Source organism: Mustela lutreola, chromosome 3 (assembly GCF_030435805.1).
Source record: "Mustela lutreola isolate mMusLut2 chromosome 3, mMusLut2.pri, whole genome shotgun sequence".
Classification (NCBI taxonomy): Eukaryota; Metazoa; Chordata; class Mammalia; order Carnivora; family Mustelidae; genus Mustela; species Mustela lutreola.
In genome coordinates, this window is record NC_081292.1 from 67377565 (window position 1) to 67397497 (window position 19933).

Sequence of the window (19933 nt, forward strand, 5' to 3'; positions counted from 1 at the left end):
CTACAACAGTCTGTCACACTCAAATATTAAAACCTTAACTCTGCACTGGCACATTTGCTTTATGCTTGCACTTGGGCTGCTAGGCAGAAAATCACCTAATTGGCATTTCCTGGTTTCACTTTAAATGAAACACAGAAACCTCGGCTGGATGGGAACTTGCACTGCCAGACAACCCTGCTGGGTTTGTTTAGCACAACTGTCCCCCACAACATGACTATTATATTCCATTCTTCTCTCAAACATTTTGTTTTAGCTGATGATCTTGTGTAGAGTATATGACCAAATCTACAGAACGAATTCTGTATCCATTTGTCTTCCCTCCTATAAAATGAACTCTTTTCTATTAGAGGCCAATTCTTTCATATGTGCTGTGGATCCCATCCTTTCTTACCTTTTTAAGGATTTTACTCCTTTGATCTTCCCCCAGTTCTATAGTGTCATTTGTTTACTCCCTATTTATTGCACATCATAAGATCTATTTATTCTTTTTTTTAAAAGATTTTATTTATTTATTTGACAGAGATCACAAGCAGGCAGAGAGGCAGGCAGAGAGAGAGAGAGGGTGGGGAGAAAGCAGGCTACCTATTGAGCAGAGATCCGGATGCGAGGCTTGATCCTCAGGTCATGAGATCATGACCTGAGCTGAAGGCAAAGGCTTTAGCCCACTGAGCCACCCAGGTGCCCCAGATCTATTTATTCTTAAAAAACAAAAAACAAAAAACTAGGGCACCTGGGTGGCTTAGTTGTTAAGCGTCTGCCTTTGACTCAGGTCATGATCCTGGGGTTCTGGGACTGAGTCCCACATCGGGGTTCCTGCTCAGCAGGGAGTCTGCTTCTCCTTCTCCCTTTGCTGCTCTCTCTCTCCCTCTCTCTGTCAAATAAATAAATAAATAGATAGATAAATAAATAAAATCTTAAAAAAGAAATTATCCTTTCTTGGACCGCACATCCTTCTCTGCATAATACCCTGTTTTTCTTCCTCATCTTTAGAGTCAAACATCTCAAAGTTGTCTGTGTGTATCCCACCCAAACCCCACTCCACTGAAGTAGCTCTGATCACAGACACTTTACCCCCTAGATTGCCAAATCTAATCTTCTATAACTATACGTGATTTTCTTTCTACATTTTAGCTGCTACTTCTCAGTGTCCTTTGTTAGTTCCTCCTAACTCAACCCCATTTCTAAATATTGAAATTCTTCAAGGGCAGTCCTTGGAGTTCTTAGTATAATCTCTTTCTAGGTGATTTCAAGTGATTTCTTCCATTCCATGGCTACGAATGCCATCTCTGTGCTGATGGTTCCCAAATTAAATTTCTTTTTTTTTTTTTTTTTTTTTTTTTTTTTTTAAAGATTTTATTTATTTATTTGACAGAGAGAGATCACAAGTAGGCAGAGAGGCAGGCAGAGAGAGAGAGGAGGAAGCAGGCTCCCTGCTGAGCAGAGAGCCCGACGCGGGACTCGATCCCAGGACCCCGAGATCACGACCTGAGCAGAAGGCAGCGGCTTAACCCACTGAGCCACCCAGGCGCCCCCCAAATTAAATTTCTAAATTAGAATTCTCATCAAAACTCCAGATTCTTATATGTCTACTGGTACCTATGTAGGATGCCTCAAACTTGTATCTATCATTTGGTTATTCTCCCTTGCCTTCTTCTCCTTTTTTCCTAGACTTGGTAAATGGCACCATGATTCACTCAGTTGCTCAAGGCAGAGGCTTGGGAGATTTCCTTAATTCTTCCCTCTACCCTCTGTCCCAGCTTCTAAATCTAGTTCATGAGCACAATCTATTAGTTTCTGTATCCAAAAAATATTTTTATGTCATTCCTCTTACTTAGGGTTGGTTGGGAACCAATATTTTACTCTCTTAGTACATAAAATTAATTCAGGATGATAATTAACTTTTTATGGAGATCACAGACCTATAAGATATACTTCATAAAACTTACTATTCACTTCTCTAAGCAAAAAGGCATAAAGCACATACACATAAAAATTTTTATAGAATTTAGAGATTCACCATCCCCTAGAACTCTCTAAGTATTCATAAATTTCAGGTTAAGAATGCTTGATTTAGATAATTACAGAACAAAGTTCTAATGTTCTAAGGAATCTCTGCAAAAAGTTATTACCATATAAACTGAATTTAAGGCAAATTTAAGCACTGAACGTACATACACAGAAAAGCCAATGTTAATACATACTTTAATTCCTAAGGTTGGAACCAAAGTTTGGTTTCAAGGATGGTTATATTTTATCAAAATTAATGTCTCATCCAATTCAACAAAGACCTTGTGAGAGTAACTCTCTTTACTCTTACCCTAAGAGCCCTTTAATTTTTTTATTAGCAAAACCATAATAAGCTCAAATTAATTTCAAATAATTAAATGCTATAGTCACAGGATTAATAATTATTTAATTAATAATCTAATTAATTAATTAATGATTAAATTGATAATTAAATAATTAAATGATATAGTCACAGCTAGCAATTCAGAAAGGTGGTGATGCCAGATGATCACATTTTCTTTAACTATGTGCCTAACTCCATTGAGGGGGACTGCTTGACAATTAAATGTTACATGCTATTTTAAAAGGAAGATGAATTTAAAATCACCTCCTGTGTTGTATTAAGTACATGTTTTTACAGAATTCTAAAAGCGTTGCAAAAGTTCAAATATCCAAGCAATCATACACAATAAGCAACTTAACAGAGGATACTACCTATAAACAATTAGTGTTCAAATTCAAACAGGCCTTATCGGATAAAAATTTATTATTCTTTAAAATAATATTTAAAATATATATAACATTTTATTTTAACAGACTAAGAATATTTAAATATAATTATTTATAGTGACCATTAACAAATTTAATAGATTACCATATTTCAGTGTGAGAGATGTTTCAAATAATAAGGCTGCAATCAGTGCATCTTCTTTAAGCACTTTACTCCTTAAGTTCAGTCGAGCATGGGCTTCAGCTAGGGAAACTCTGTAAAAGAAAATAGATGCTAATCAAAATATGTTGGTATTATAAAGATAATATATATTTTGGCAGGAACAAATCAAGACGTATGTGTACATAAGCCATACTTTAAAGATTAGCTTATTTTTACTTTAAATTTAGTTTCTTTTCAAAGCATGTTTTTCCTACTAAGTTCAATAGACTATTCCAGAAAAAGCAAATATCCTGACTTGTTATCAAAGACTTGGTTTCTACCCTGACTTCTCTTCATTTTTATTATTCTACACCCTCTTCCCCAAGTTCTATTCAGATAAATACACAGTTGGGAAAATTAACCTAACTAAATATCTCTTATAGATATCTTTCGTGTTTTCTTCCAGTTCTTCATCTATTTAAAGTCCTCATAGAATCTTGAAATTTTAGTTTTGGAAGAGACCTCAAAGTTAGGACTCATCTTAGATAATTCAATTTTCTCTACAATATCCCAGGCTACTTATTGTCCAGTCTCTTCTGAACTTTTCCTAGGGCTCACTAGGAATCCACTCCTTTATCTTCTATTTTTAAATTAACCTGTGATTACCTAAAAAATTTCCCTCAAGCTCTCATTAGGTATATGTAATGTATCTGAATGATCGCTGAGCTTGGAAATCAGAAAACATGGGCTAAGTCTTTAGAATTTTCTAGATGTGTGACTTCATATATATCATTTACTTTCTGGAATTTTTTTTTTTAAGATTTTATTTATTCATTTGACAGATATCACAAGTAGGCAGAAAGGCAGGCAGAGAGAGAGGAAGGGAAGCAGGCTCCCTGCTGCACAGAGAGCCCGATGCGGGGCTTGATCCCAGGACCCCGGGATCATGACCTGAGCCGAAGGCAGAGGCTTTAACCCACTGAGCCACCCAGGTGCCCCACTTTCTGGAATTTTTTTGAAGCTCAGGTATAAAATGGGAACAATAATAATTCACAGTTACTATAATTTCAAATAAAGCACTTGAAAATTTTGGGACTCACCCACAAAGATTATATAAATTAAAGCTGAAATTGGTTTCACTGAAACTTCTATCCATTGGTCCCTAGTTTTATTTTCTACGATTATAAAACAAACTTAATACTTCTTAAATATGACAGCTCTTCAAATATTCAAAGACAACTTTCCTATTTGCCCTATGTTTTCTTTTCTCTAAGATAAAATATTCCTAGCTCTTTTTACTGTGTTGTAAGACGTAATTTTCACTACTCTGGCTTCTTTCCTCATGACCAGATTTGGCTAATATTCTTTTTCAGTATAGTACTACAGGTGTGATTTAACCAGCAATGCAGAGGTGAGGCAGAACTAGCATTTTTTTTTTTAACTCTAGATACGATATTCTATTACACAACCTGAATTCAAAGTATTATTAACAACCATATTACATTGTTTGCCCATATTAAACATAAAAAGAATGAAATCTCAAGTCTTTTTCATATTAAGACATCAACTATGGGGCGCCTGGGTGGCTCAGTGGATTAAGCCTCTGCCTTTAGCTCAGGTCATGATCTCAGGGTCCTGGAATCGAGCCCCGCATCGGATTCTCTGCTCAGCAGGGAGCCTGTTTCCCGCCCCCCCCCCCCGCCTGCCCCTCTGCCTACTTGTGATCTCTGTCAAATAAAGTTAAAAAAAAAAAGAAAAAAGACATCAACCTTTTCTTATCCATTCATACTTGGTTAGACCAAGATCATCATTTGAGTCTATGGAGATCTCTCCAGAGTTGTTTATTTTCAAATCTGACTATCATGTTCCTGATGTCCTCACCTAAGCTCCTCCTAAAAATGTTGACCACAACAGAATATGTATAAGACCCTTCAGGGAAAGAGAAGAGAGTACTATTAAGCTCTACTCCAGAAAAGCAAGGATGGTGTTATTAGGTACCTGTTTAAAGAAGCAGGAGAAAAATTTAAAGTTTATGACTCTTCTGAGTTCATTTACTTTGCTATTTCATAAACCCCATCTCCACCTCTAGTGTTTATTTCTACAATGGGAAGAAGTGGAGTTATTACATTAAATTTAACTCTGCTTTATTTTTGTACCAATATAGTCAAATGTAAACTGAGGCTATATGAGTTTAAAGAAATATTTTTTTGCTACAGAGGAAAAAAATGAGACAATAGGATTTTCAAGATTTCGAGTATTTAAGTACTGATGTGAGTATTTTATTTTGTTATTTAAGAAAAAAATTTTTGGAGGTGCCTGAGTGGCTCAGATGCTTAGGCGTATGCCTTTGGCTCAGGTCATAATCTTTAGGTCCTGCGATCAAGCCCCATGTCAGACTCCCACCCAGCTCAGCAGAGAGCCTGTTTCTCCCTCTCTCTCTTTCTGTCCCCCTGCTTGTGCTCCCTCTGTCTCTCAAGTGAATAAATAAAATCTTTTAAAAAGGAACCCCTTTAAATTAATTAATTAATTAAAGTAAAAATAATTTTTTTAGGTAAGCTCCATGCCCAATGTGGGGCTTGAACTCATGACCCCAAGATCAAGAGTTGCATTGTTCACCAACTAAGCCAGCAAGGCACCTCTGATTTGAGTATTTTAAATATTCCTTCAGAAAATGGCAAACATTACAAAATTCCATTCACCATTTTAAAACATGAAAAGCTGATGTCTACCTTCTTTTATTTTCAGGAATTTTTTCAGCTCTATGAAGATAAATATACAGCTAGGAAAGTTAATTAAACATATTTATCTCTTGTAGACCTAATTCTGACATTTCCTGCCAGTCTTTCACTTACTTTATATTGCAGTTATAACAAGATATTTATTTATTTATTTAATGGATTATTCTACTCCTGGTCCTACTTCATGATTTGTTTGAAATTACACATTAATTTTTAGCAAATGACATAATGGTTTATCAAAAGGGGACCGTTTCAATTATGGTACAGCCACACTGGAACACAGTAAGAATAATGTAATTCCTTATGTTCTTTTTTTTTTTTTAAAGATTTTATTTATTTATTTATTTATTTTATTTATTTGACAGAGAGAGATCACAAGTAGGCAGAGGCAGGCAGAGAGAGAGAGAGAGAGGAGGAAGCAGGCTCTCCGTTGAGCAGAGAGCCCGATGCGGGACTCGATCCCAGGACCCTGAGATCACGACCCGAGCCAAAGGCAGCGGCTTAACCCACTGAGCCACCCAGGCACCCCTAATTCCTTATGTTCTGATAGTACTATAATACAATATGTAAATCATTCATGATTCCATTTGGGCAAAAGGAAAATATCTATCTCTGTACTCATACAGAGCTATATGAATATAGAGATAGATATTTACATATCTATTCATATAGATAGATATTTATATTTAGATTTTTCTCAACTTATAATGGATTTACATCCTAATAAACCCACTGTAAACTGAAAATATCATAAGTTAAATATGCATTTAATACATCGCTTACCCTAGACATTCTGAAAACACTTATATTAGCCTACAGTTGGGTAAAATCATCTAAACAAAGCCAATTTTATAACGAAATGTTGACTATCTCACATAATTTACTGAATAGTGCACTGAAAGTGAACCACAGAGTGGCTGTAAGGATATAGAATGGTTGTCTGTGTACCATTTGTTTACCCTTTTAATCTCGTAGCTGACTAAGAACTGCAGCCCAACTGTCGCTGCCTAGTAGGAGAGAGTATCCTACTGCATATTGCTAGCTGGGAAAAAGGAAGAAATTCTAAATGCAAAGTATGATTTCTATTGAATGTGTACATTTCACACCACTTACACAACTATGAAGTTGAAAAATCATAAAACCATCCTAAGTCAGGAGCCATCTATACATATAATATGTTTAAGTAATATATTCATCTAAAAATATGTAACATATTCAAATAAAGTATGTATTTAATATACAGCATATATTTAAATTACATATGTTTGTACCTGCTAGTATTTGAACGGATAATTTTTGGAAGAACAGAAAAAACTGTTAACAGTGATTCTCCCTCTAGAGATTGGGACAGCAATGGGTAGAGTTAGCTGGACACCGTACTCATTATTTAGGACTTTTCTTTTACTGTGTCCATACTTTACTTTTATAAAAATTAGTTTTTTAAAATGACTTCCTGGGGCGCCTGTGTGGCTCCCTGGGTTAAAGTCTCTGCCTTTGGCTCATAGGCTCATCGGGCGTGGCTCTCTGCTCAGCAGGTAACCTGCTTCCTCCTCTCTGCCTGCCTCCCTGCCTTCTTGTGATCTCTATCAAATAAATAAATAAAATCTTTAAAAAATAAAATAATATAAAATAACTTCTCTAAGAACAATAATAGATGAGTCTTCTAAAGTATTTAAAAGTACAGGGAGCAGTGTACTTAAAACAAATTTTTTCAGAGTGCCTGGGTGGCTCAGTTGGTTAAGCAGCTGCTTTTGGCTAAGGTCATGATTCCAGGGTCCTGGGACGGAGCCCCGCACTGGGCTTCCTGCTCAGCGGAGAGCCTGCTTCTCCCTCTCTCTCTGCCTGCCACTCTGCTTACTTGTGCTCCCTCACTCTCTCTGTCAAATAAATAAATAAATAAAATCGTTAAAAAATAAAAAGAAAAAGAATTTTTTCTAGGCTCAACTAAAAAGTACCTGAGCATAAAAAAGCCACATTTTAAAAAACAATAATTTGCATTTGAAATCAGTGTACTTTACTTAAACCCAGTTCATACAGAGATTCCAATAAAAAAATACTTTCATGAAAATAAGTAATGTGCATTCAAATGATGTAACCATATAACAAAAGGAATTGTTATATCACCTTAAAATCTTTTGAAATAAGGTAAATTATAAACCAAACAACTACAATCAAAGAAAGAAAGAAGTAAAACATAAATAAGTTAATTAAACATGCCATTTAAAAGTCAATACTGGTTTTAAAATTTTAGATTGAATACCTACAAGTATTTTAATGCAGATGCTGACAGTTTTGATCCACTTATAGAATCTGTTCTGATCCTTCGACTTGCTAGATAATAGCCATGAATCATTCTTTCTGCCTCCAAACTGAATTCTACATTCAAATTCTTTGCAAAAGCCAGCAGCTAAATTAAAAGTGTGAAAAATTCAAACTTAAGAAAAAAGAAATTTCCAAACTTTATTATAAAATCTATATTACAAATATCCAAAGTTTGTATATTTTATTTACATCAAAGTTGGTTAAATATCTGGGGCCATCCCCAAAGTCAATGAGCATTTAAAATCATAGTCTTACAAATAGTCTTGTAAATACTGTTAAAGTTTAGCCAGAATAATCTCTTTCTCCCTCTTAGCGCAGAAATGTTCTGTGCAATGTATTTCAATGAGGATCAGGTCTTTGCTTCCAGTGGAATAAAAGGCTCACTTAGATCCTTTCAGTGGGAGAGGCTTCCCCCAGTAGCTCATTTCCCTTTGAATAGCTTTAATTCTTTGACAAATATTTTCCCTTGTGCTCGCTCTCTTTCCCTCTCTCTCTCTGACAAATAAATAAAATCTTAAAAAAAAAAAAACAAAACCCTTTCTCTCACGGCCCTAGAGCTACCTGCCCTCCCTCCAGCTGAACACTACTAATGTGGGAGGCACTGTGTTAACCACTATGAAGGTGGACTTTCCAGGACCGAACAAGCCTTCAACATAACGATTACCACTGTCTTCTCTGAGCTTTGTGCCTTTTTTTTCCTGAGGATTCCAGTCCCTTAAGTCCTTAATCTGTGACATCATTTTCAAACTTTTCACCATCCTGTTTGTTTTCTGCTTTTTCAATGCAGAATCAAAAGGAAAATTTAATCATATTAAGGTTACTATTAACCATAATATTATATTTTAAATAAAACTTTTTAAAGGATCTAGATATGTCCTGTATTGATATGTTCTGTCTTCTTCTTCTTTTTTTTTTTTTTAATTTTTTACTTATTCCTTTGACAGAGACAGATCAGAAGTAGGCAGAGAGGAAGGCAGAGAGAGGAGGAAGCAGGCTCCCTGCCGAGCAGAGAGCTCGATGCAGGGCTCAATCCCAGGACCCTGAGATCATGACCTGAGCTGAAGGCAGAGGCTTTAACCCACTGAGCCACCCAGGCGCCCCTATGTTCTGTCTTCTTTATTCTCCTTATACTTCACAGTTTCCTCTAGACCTTCAGAACTGGATAATAATATTATTAATAATATCAGTAGCCCTCTCTAGCTTTCAGAACCCCATGGAGTCACAGAAATGTGCCAGCTGTCTCTCCCTTCAGGAAAGGATTTGCTCCCAGCTCCTGGGAGTACTGTCAGCATTGGCCTCCAGGTGTCAGCCTCTTTAGGGAATGCCTCAGGACAGCCCTCTATCAAATGACTGAGTAGAAGTGGGACAAGTGCTACCAAAAAAGTCTATTTCTGTCCAAAGCAAAGCAATCCCTGGTGGCTCTCTTTACCTCCAGAGCTCAGTGTAGGATTATCTTTGGGCCTGCGTCACAGCTTGACTCCTTTCTCTGCCCAATCCTGCTTCCTCCTCCCTTCCACAGGTATTAATAGAAGAGCTAGAAGAGCACTCCTGAGTAAACAATGACACTCTAAACTCATCTCAGTCAGCCTCCTGGAGAGCTCAGTCTGTGACACACTCTACCCAATCTGTTTCGTATAATGGACAGATTTATCTTTTGGAGAAATCATTTTTGCTCTTTCACGGGCTTAGTAAAGTCCAACTGTTCTCTACAGTCTGATGAATCAACTATAATTTTTTTTTTTGCCTGAGCTTTATGGCTTATTGTAATTTGCCAAATCCTAATCCCAATGACTCTAATTTTTGTTCCAGTCAACTAAGTCTTCTCATAGTTTTCCAGGTATATTCATTTCTACTTTTGTCTTTGCTCCTTCTTTCATTCCTGTTTAGAATGTCCATCCTTCCTGTCATCTAACTCTTACTTTTTCTTAAGGATCAATTAAAGTCTCACTTCCTTGAGTCTTCCCAACTCTTGCATTCTACTTGACATCTTCCTTCCTGAATTCCTAAAATACTTAGAGTACTTAGAGTTAGCACCACCCAGTTTAGCACTTAAACTGTCTCCTAATGGTTTCTTGTATCTTGTTTTTATCTCATTTAAATGACAAACTATTTAAAGATTTATTTTTCTGTGAGAATATAAAAGAACAGAAGTAGGCTCGTATGTATAAAGTATTCAGTAAAGACTTAATTAAAAAGCCCAAGGGCTTTTTTGTTTGTTTTTCAGAGAAAAACAGGGCAAAAATTTCTCTGGTCATTAGTATGTCTATATATTTAGCACACAAATTCCTAGAGACTAACTACCTTCTTCTTATATATTAAAACAAACAGGGGTACCTGGGTGGCTCAGTCTGTTGAGCATCCGACTCTTGGTTTTGGTTCAAGTCATGACCTCAGGGCTGTCAGATGGAGCCCCATCCCATGTTGGGCTTTGTGTTGGTCATGGAGCCTGTTTAGGATTCTGTCTTGGGGCACCTGGGTGGTGCAGTCAGTTAAGTATCTGCCTTTGGCTCAGGGTCCTGATCTCAGGGTCCTGGAATCAAGCCCCACATCAGGTGCTCTGCTCGGTAGGGACCCTGCTTCTCCCTCTACTTCTGCCTGCTGTTCCCCCTACTTGTGCTTTCTCTTTCTCTCTGTCAAATAAATAAATAAAATCTTAAAAAAGAAAAAAGGTTCTCTCTCCCCCTCTGCCCCTCTCCCAAATATAAGTAAATAAATAAAACAAACAAAAATACCTAATGTATCATAAATATTATTTTTCTGTTTTAAGCTATGTGAATAAACAATGCTCATAATTCAGTTTTAAGACCACCTCTGTTTTCTTTTTACCCATGCAATCTGCCTACAAGGAAGGCAGGTAAGAAAAAAAAATTCTAATGACTCACTGATTCCCACTCCCAGTATTCCCTGCCCTTTATCTATCTTATCCAGGTACTTTAACTCTACAGTGACTAGAATTCTGAATAGTTAATATTAAAAGAGCGTCACTTGTAAATACTTGTGTTCCTTTAATAGCTATAAAAATCATTGCTAACTTACATCATCTACTCTCAGGTTCTCTGAACATGCTGCACATGTTTTCATGGCAGGACACTGAAATGGGTTAGTGAGTTATGACAGGTATTCTCTAAAGTCATAACTCTAAAGGCATTTGTATAAAGTAAATCCCTTTGAACAGTCTGTAAAATGAAAATAACTATATACCTATATAGCCTCTCATCATAATTTTCCATAGAAAGATTTTTTATTAAGATTTTTTAATTAAGATTTTTAAAAGCTATTTGGACAGTGGTACAAACAATTAACTCAACATTTTAATATTTATTATCCTTAAATAGTTTTTTATTTAATTATAGTCCTAAATATTTTCTATACAATGCCTTAAAGTATTTAAAAGCTGAAAGGGACTTAGAATAAAAGAAATCTAAATAAAACTGCTCATTTGAGTTCTATTTCAATTGAGAAACATTAGCACAAGTATGCTTGGTACTCATTTCTTCTACTTGTACCTTTTCAAAATCTTCAGTTGTGAACTTCTTAGAAGCCACATAAAGTTGCCCTTCAGGATCAATGGCTTTCTTTAAAGTATGTTGCACAGTAGAAAGAAGTGGAGAGCAAGGTGATGATTCATTGCACTTAATCAATAATCCAAATGCCTCTAGGAGATTAGTTGGAATCAAACTGCAATCCTACACCAAATGAAAATTTAAAAGACAAACATTAAACTCTGGCATTTCCACAAACACTTTAGAAATAATTATAAATTAAATACTGTTTATAATTATTTAAATTATTAGCATATTTATATCTTATTATATTAACTATGTAGCTATTTTTTAATTTTAGTATTTGTTATTATTGTTATTTAAAGTGATTCCTGAGTAGCATGGGAACTTAATATGACCAAGTTTTTTTTAAAGATTTTATTTACTTATTTGAGAGAGAGAGAGAGAGAGAGAGTGAGAGAAAGCATGAGAGGGGAGAAGGTCAGAGGGAGAAGCAGACTCCCTGTGGAGCTGGGAGCCCTATGCAGGACTCCATCCTATGACTTTGGGACCATGACCTGAGCCAAAGGCAGTCTCTTAACCAACTGAACCACTCAGGCACCCTTAATATAACCAAGTTTTTGAATGCTCTTTATTATTTTCTTACACATGATTCATTAAAGCCTACTCTGGTGCCTATTCAAATAATAATTTCTAGTAAACAGACACCTGCTTTGCATGACTAAAAAAATGAAAATTTTCAAACAATCATATCATTATATAGTTCTACTACCTGATTAAAGATAGACATGGGTTAATAACAAAACATTAAGAACAACAAAAAATTGAGATTAAAATCTAGTTAAATTCCCTGAACATTCTAAAAATAAAATATACATATACCTTACCATCTGACCAATTAGAGTGTTTGTTTTCTGCATATTTTTCCTTGAAGATGAATCCATATCAACAAAAGACCAAAAACTGCACTGAACTGGAAATGTCATTTGTTGATTAACACCATCCCCAAACTTCTTTCCTGGGATATATACTGTGATGTTTCTGCTTTCCACAACTAAGTCAAAAGACATTACCCATTTATTATTTAGCTCATTTAGGCCTATATATCTACAAATAATAACAAATATTATTATATAGAATTTTATACTCTAAATGTTGGACAGTAAAGACACAAGTAAATTCGGTTGTTTTGTAAGATATAGTTAAATTAGAGGATCTGCCATAAAAAGAATAAGACAAAAAAATATTTGCATGTTTATGTGTCCCATGACTTGATGAGAACAACAGTGTAAGCCATGTAGCTATAATTATGGTCAGTATCTGGGTGAAATAGGTAGAGCGTTGAGAGATTGGTCATATAGGTCATGCTTACAAGGGGGTTCTAAAATTAAGCAATGTTCTTTTATGTGGAAAAAAATAAAGCAAGACTTGTATGTAAGAGTGAAAGAGCATAAGACTGAGAGAAAATATGAACTACAATGACTTGGGGAAAATACATCTCAAATCCAACATGTTGAAAACCAAATTCATCATTCTCTTCCTCAAATGACTTTGTGTGGATTACTCACAATTAGAGATATCACCATCCAACTACTTAAAACCCAAATTAAAAATGTAGAAGCAAGGGGTGCCTGGGTGGCTCAGTGGGTTAAGCCGCTGCCTTCGGCTCAGGTCATGATCTCGGGGTCCTGGGATTGAATCCCGCATCGGACTCTCTGCTCAGCAGGGAGCCTGCTTCTCTCTCTCTCTCTCTCTGCCTGCCTCTCCATCTACTTGTGATTTCTCTCTGTCAAATAAATAAATAAAATTTTTAAAAAAATGTAGAAGCAACATAATCTCCTTTCTATTCTTCTTTCACCCCTTGTAATCATTCAATCTATGGATTCAATCCAATTCCTAAGATTCTATCTTCCAAACAGTTCTCAAATTAGTCTTCTCCTCATTCATGATAACAGAGTCTTCTGTTTAAATTTATCTTTCTTTTGGGTCATAAGGTAAATAGTATTTTTAACTCTACAGAAACTGCCAGAGCAGTTTTCAAAATGGTTGTACTATGTCATATTCTCATCAACAATATATAGGAATTCCCATTTTTCCAAATCCTTGTTCTGAAATTTGTTGTCAATCTTTTTAATTTTTTTAGTTTTTGCTATTCCAGTAGCCAAGGCCAGCTACTTAGTATGTAGGCCCAGTGTAGTCTAAAAATCCGGGCTCCTTAATCAAACACAAGGGAAAAGCTGCTGTTAAGTATAATAATATATAAAGCTTTTTCCTTTAAAAGTATTTTATTAGTTATGAAATGTAACAGGACTGATGTGGAGAAATTAGAATCTTCATCCTTTACTAGTGGGAATGTAAAGTTGCATAGCCCACTGTGGAAAACAGTTTGGCAGGTCCTCATTAGGTTAAACATAGAATTAACTTATGATCCAGCAATTCCACCTCTAGGTATACACCCAAGAGTTGAAAGTAGGGACTCAAACAGATACCTGGACTCCAATGTTCAGAGCAACATTATTCACAATAGCTGAAAGACAGATACAACCTAAGTGCTCCTCAACAAACAAATGAATTTTTTTTTTAAAGTGGTGTATATATATATATAAAATGGAATCTTATTCAACAATAAGAAGAGAGATTCTCGAATGGACAAATTCATGCAAACAGAAAGTAGAATGGAGGCTACCAGGGGCTGGAGGTAGGGAATAACAGGGTGTTATTGTATAACGTACAGAGTTTCTTTCTTTCTTTTTTTTTTTTTTTAAGATTTTATTTATTTGTCAGAGAGAGGTTGAGAGACAGAGAGCACAAGCAGAGGGAGCAGCAGGAAGAGGAAGAAGCAGGCTTCCCGCTGAGCAAGGAGCCAGATGCAGGACTTGATCCCAGGACCCTGGGATCATGACCTGAGCTGAAGGCAGCCACTTAACCAACTTGTATCACCCAGGTGTCACTGGATACAGAATTTCTGTTAGGAATTATGAAAAGTTCTAGAAATGGAAGCTGGTAAGGATTATATATAACACTGTGAATGTGCTTAATGACACTGAATTGTATATTTAAAAATGGTTAAAACCATAAATTTTATGTTATGTGTACTTCACCATGGAGGGGAACTCCTTCAACTTGGAAAGGAACATCTACAAAAAAACCTACAGCTAACATCATATTTAATGGTGACAAACTCAAAACTCTCCTACTAAGATGAGGAACAAGACAAGGAGGCCTCTTTTCACCACTGTTTTTCGGCATCAGAGTAGAAGTCCTAGCTAAAACAATAATACAAGAAAAGAAATCTGGGCCAATACAAACTCACATATTAGCATAACTGAGAGCAAAAGCTAAAACAGTATATTTGCATATTAAATTCCTCTCTTTTTATTTATAAAGGTAAAATGAGAAATGTCATTTAATATAATTTCTCAATTCCTAAAATGTGTACAATATAATCTTAACAGTTAAGTATCTCCTTGACACTGGTAAAACTATAAGTTAAACAGGTAAAAATTAATTAGAAAAAAATATTATTTACCTGATTGAAGCTGTTCTAGTTTATCCTTTTTGTGTGAAGCCAAGTCTCCTATAAAACAAATACCACCTTTAGCTAGCAAAGCACTGCCAGCCTGAATGCTAACTGCTCCAGTTCCATACTTATTCCTGGATAGAGTAGGAAAAATTTCAGTAGAGACGAGATGACGTATACCACGGGGCACAAGGTTTATACTAAAATTCAAAAGCCTAGGAAAAAATAAATTACTCATTATTATTATTCAAGGTTTTATTTTCAGAAGTGATAATGTATAACAGCTATGCAATTAAATTTAGTTTGAGTCAGTGCTTTATGAACATTTTTTTTAGATTTTATTTTTAAGTAATCTGTACACCAAACATGGGGCTCAGACTCAAAACCCCAAGATCAAGAGCTGCATGCTGTACTGACTGAGCCAGGCAGATACCCTTAATGAGCACCTTTTCTAGGGATAAAAATATATATGAGACATGCTCTTTAACTTGGAAAGTTCACAGCCTAGAAAGACATAAACAAAAAACTAAAACACAATGTTTTCATGAGAATATCCATAGAAGATTATTATTTCTTCCCAGAAGGCAGTCAGAGAAAGCTACAGAGAGATGTCATTTGAACTTGCCTTCCTCTTATGGATTGCTTTCTTTTGTTTATTCAGAATTTTCACATTTAGGCTTGACAGTAGCCCATAATGATTATTCCTGATGCCTATGTATTGTGTAACTCTTGATACATCTGTTTTCTAACCTCTTTGCCAATTTCCTTAGCCTCTTCATTTCTTAAATTTAAATTCTAAGAAAAGATTATGATTATCTTAACTTCCAAAACCTTCCCACAGAAATCACAGCTTGCTGGTGCAATCAACTATGATGAGCTGACACAGACATCCAGTGCAAAAGAGGATGAAGTAGTATTCTTTAAATAAGGATAGGTAGATGCTGTAAAATTTCTAGTATATATGCCTTCTAAGGAATTTGGATGTTAGTTTGAAGATATATAAAATGGGGGAATGAGGGCGCCTGGGTGGCTCAGTGGATTGAGCCGCTGCCTTCGGCTCAGGTCATGATCTCAGTGTCTTGGGATCGAGCCCCGCATCGGGCTCTTTGCTCAGCGGGAGCCTGCTTCTCTCTCTCTCTCTCTGCCTGACTCTCCGCCGACTTGTGATCTCTCTGTCAAATAAATAAATAAAATCTTAAAAAAAAAAAAAAAAAAGATTTTAAAATGGGGGAATGAGATTTAGAAAGAAACTTATGCAAGCCTATAAAGCAGTGGTTTTCAAACTGACCTCACATTAAAATCACCTGGGGATATTTTTAAAATTCCAATGTCAAGCCCCACCCCAAACCATTTTAGGGGTGAACCAAAGTCATAAATATTTCTTCTAAAATTCTCCCAAGTGGAGCGCTTGGGTGGGTCAGTTGGTTAAGCATCCGACTCTTGATCTTGGCTCTGGTCTTAATCTCAGGTTCACGGGCTCAAGCCCTGTGATGGGCTCCAAACAGATATCTGCTCAGATCAATTTTATATCTAGTTTATACCCAGTTCAATTCATTCTCAACAATGGTGTCAAAACAATTCAATGAGGAAAGGAAAGTCTTTTCAACAAATGGTAAGGAAAAACTGTATAAATGCATAGGAAAAAACATTAACTTTGACTCCTACTTCACAACATATACAAAAATTAACATATGATGGGTAACAGATCTAATGTAAAAACTAGAACTGTAATGCTTCTAAGAGAAAATATAAAAGAACATCTCCATGACCTTAGAGTAGGTAAAGATTTCTTTCTTTTTTTTCAGAAATTTTATTTATTTGACAGACAGAGATCACAAGTAGGCAGAGAGGCAGGCAGAGAGAGGGTGGGGGGAAACAGGCTCCATGCTGAGCACAGAATCCAATGTGGGGCTTGATCCCAGGACCCTGAGATCATGACCTGAGCCAAAGGCAAAGGCTTAACCCACTGAGCCACCCAGGTGCCCATAGGTAAAGATTTCTTAAACAGAACCCAGAAAACACTAAACTTAAATAAACTCAATAAATTGAATTTCATCAAAACACAATAGTCTGCTCATCAAAGACATTTTTAAGAAAAAAAATACTAGCTTTAGACTGAAAGAAAAATTTCATGCTACATATATGTGACAAAGGACGTATATCTAGAACAACCCCTCTTAAAAGTGGGTAAAGGACTTGAAAAGACACTTCATAAAAGAAGATATATGAACAGCCAATAAACACATATGAAAGAGCTCAGATCAGCAGTCATCAGGAAAATGCAAATTACAACCATAATGTGATACCATTTCACATGCACCAGAATGGCTAAATTGAGAAAGACTGACAACAACAGATGTTGGTGATGACAGAAACAACTGGAATCTTACATTGTTAGTAAGAATATAAAATGGTATAACCACTTTGGAAAACAGTTTGACAGTTTCTTATAAAGTTAAATATATATCTACCTAATGACATAGCAATTTTACTCCTAGGTATTTATTCAAGATAATGAAAACACATGTCCACAAAAAGACCTGTATAGGAATGTTTACAGTGGCTTCATTTATAACAGTCAAAACATGCAAAACCCAATCAATGTTCATCATTAGGAGAATAGATAAACAAATTTTGGTACATTCATATAATGGAATACTACCCATCAGTAAAAACAATGAACTACTAACAAACACAACTGGGTCAATCTCAAAAACATGTAGAGTAAAAGAGACTAGGCCCAAAAGAATATGCTTTGTATGCATTGTATGATTCTATTTTTATGAAGTTCAAGAACAGGAAAATTAACCTACAGTGACAGAAATCACCTGTGGAAATAGGAACTAAGTTAAAGGACTTTCTGAGGTAATGGAAATGTTCTATATCTTATTTTGGTGCCAGCTATCACAATGTATGCACTTGTCAAAACTTATTACGGTATATACTTAAGATCTGATTAATTCACTATATATAAATTTTAACTAAAAAATGAAACAACCCCCCCAAATCTCTCATACCACCCCAAATACCACAGGAAAAGCCAGAGGTTAATGACAAACAGGAAAAGAGACAAAGGCCTTAATTTACAAGAGATACCACAAATCATTTAGGAATAAACAACTTAATAGAAAAGAGGACAAAAGAGGTTCATAGAAAAATATAGAAGTGTTTAGACTGATGCTAAAACTTACTTCCAATTAAAAAAGTGCAAATTAAAATAAAATACCATTTTCCACCCATTCAGATGGCTAAATTTAAAAGTTTGATAATACCTAGTGTTGGTGAGATTGTGAGGAAACAAATACTCCCATGCTCATCAGTGGAAGATTAAATTGGTACAATCTGTAGCAGTTAGTACCACATTTACATTGCAATTTAATTTTAATTTAAGTTTAGCAAAACATCATCTGTCCAATTAAGCTAAATTTGCATTTTTTAAATTTTAAATTCATTCTATGAATTTGTTTTTGCTTTACAAATGCATCCAAGGTATTAATATAAGAAGTTTATCCCTAGCTTTTGAGCATTTAAGTGATTTTAAAAATGGTACTTCCTAGTGGAGAGCCCCAAAATGCTGAATAGAAGTTTATTCTAAAGTTAGGGTGATAGTCCCAAAACAATAATTTTGGCACTTTTCACAGACTTATTTGTATACAGTGCATCAGTATTATTTAATGGAATCTTGGAGAAAAATAAGACAATGGCCTATTGGCTTGTTGGCTCTTCGGGGGAAGATTATTTTAAAATGAAAGCAAATAAAAAATAGAACACTGAAATAGGGAATGAGGGAAAAGGAAGCCTGTGAAGGATGTATTTGTAAAGGTCTGAGTGAGGAAACTGGTGAAATTCTGCGTGGTTAGATTCTCAAAATATTGAAAGCAAATATCCAATTTATCAATTCCTGTTTTTAAAGTTTTGAAATTCATTAATAAAAGTTTATTTAAATATTTATAGTGCCCAGTTGAATTCTAAATATTTGTTTTGTAATAATGCTCATGGAAAGGATTTATGCAAATCCGTGACCAATGTATACTTTGAAAACATTCGTATCACATATTTTACCTGTCTACAAGCAGAGTATCACTTGTTATAATTAAAATATCCAGGCAATCTTTCAGTTCCTTATTACGGTCACTTGTCTGTACTAGACTCATCAGCAAACAGAGCTTGAGTAAATTGTAAGTCCCAGGAGGAACAATTTGTGATGCAAAGATATTGGCAAGTATTGCTGTAAACTTCCAGCATGAGCTGGAAGTCAAAGAGAGAAGATACCTGAAATTGTCGCTAATTCCTGAGGGAACTGGAAGTAAATATTAACACATATATTAAAAAGGGTTTTAAAACAAGAAAATGACATTATAGATCTCTAATTCCATTTATCAAAAATATTATCAAATTATAGTTCTTCTAGTAAAACCATACTCAAATTCTTATGATGTTAAATTATTATATATATATATATATAATATAAATTATATTAAACTATGATTAGAGGTCACTTTGGTCTCTCAATTTTATTCCAGGGAATATAATAAAAGGAAGCAGTTACTCCATGTGTCCACATAGACTGGCTGTGATGGGGGCAAGCAAATCCCTCATTCTTTTCCTTTTAAGGCCTAGATGAACAAAGCCAGATCGGGGGGCTCCTGTATTACAGTGTTTGCTTCTATATTTCTATGTTTAAAATAATAACCACCTTTAGTGAGGGCTAAACAGCAGAATGAGAATTATTTGAATGGTGCTATTAAAAAGGAAGATTTACTCTCTACTACTTAGAAAGCACTGTACTGAACTATACTGTGACATTCTAGATCTTCCCTATTTCCTTACTCTATCTGGCTCCTAAAAAAAAAAAATGATTTATTGCAGCTGATCATTAGGAGGAATAGCTGTGCACGCATAACTCAGTCATTTTCTCCTTCCTCTTAAGGGCTGCCATCACAGAGTAATGGTTTTTTCTATTCATCCAAGC

At 35.3% G+C, this 19933-nt stretch overlaps 1 protein-coding gene across 2 annotated transcripts in view; it reads right to left on the minus strand.

Moving 5' to 3' along the window:
- MCMDC2 (minichromosome maintenance domain containing 2) overlaps positions 1-19933 on the minus strand; it is a 34876-nt gene that overhangs the window by 4558 nt on the left and 10385 nt on the right. Inside the window, exons 9-14 of one of the 2 annotated variants that reach the window (XM_059166306.1) lie at positions 19024-19261; positions 14971-15176; positions 12329-12495; positions 11445-11624; positions 7881-8023; positions 2882-2991 (exon numbers count right to left, since the gene is read on the minus strand). In XM_059166306.1, coding sequence (XP_059022289.1) covers positions 2882-2991; positions 7881-8023; positions 11445-11624; positions 12329-12495; positions 14971-15176; positions 19024-19261 — 1044 coding nt within the window. Of the gene's footprint in view, positions 1-2858; positions 2992-7880; positions 8024-11444; positions 11625-12328; positions 12496-14970; positions 15177-19023; positions 19262-19933 lie in introns of those variants that run through there. The other variant, XM_059166307.1, reaches the window with a different exon arrangement.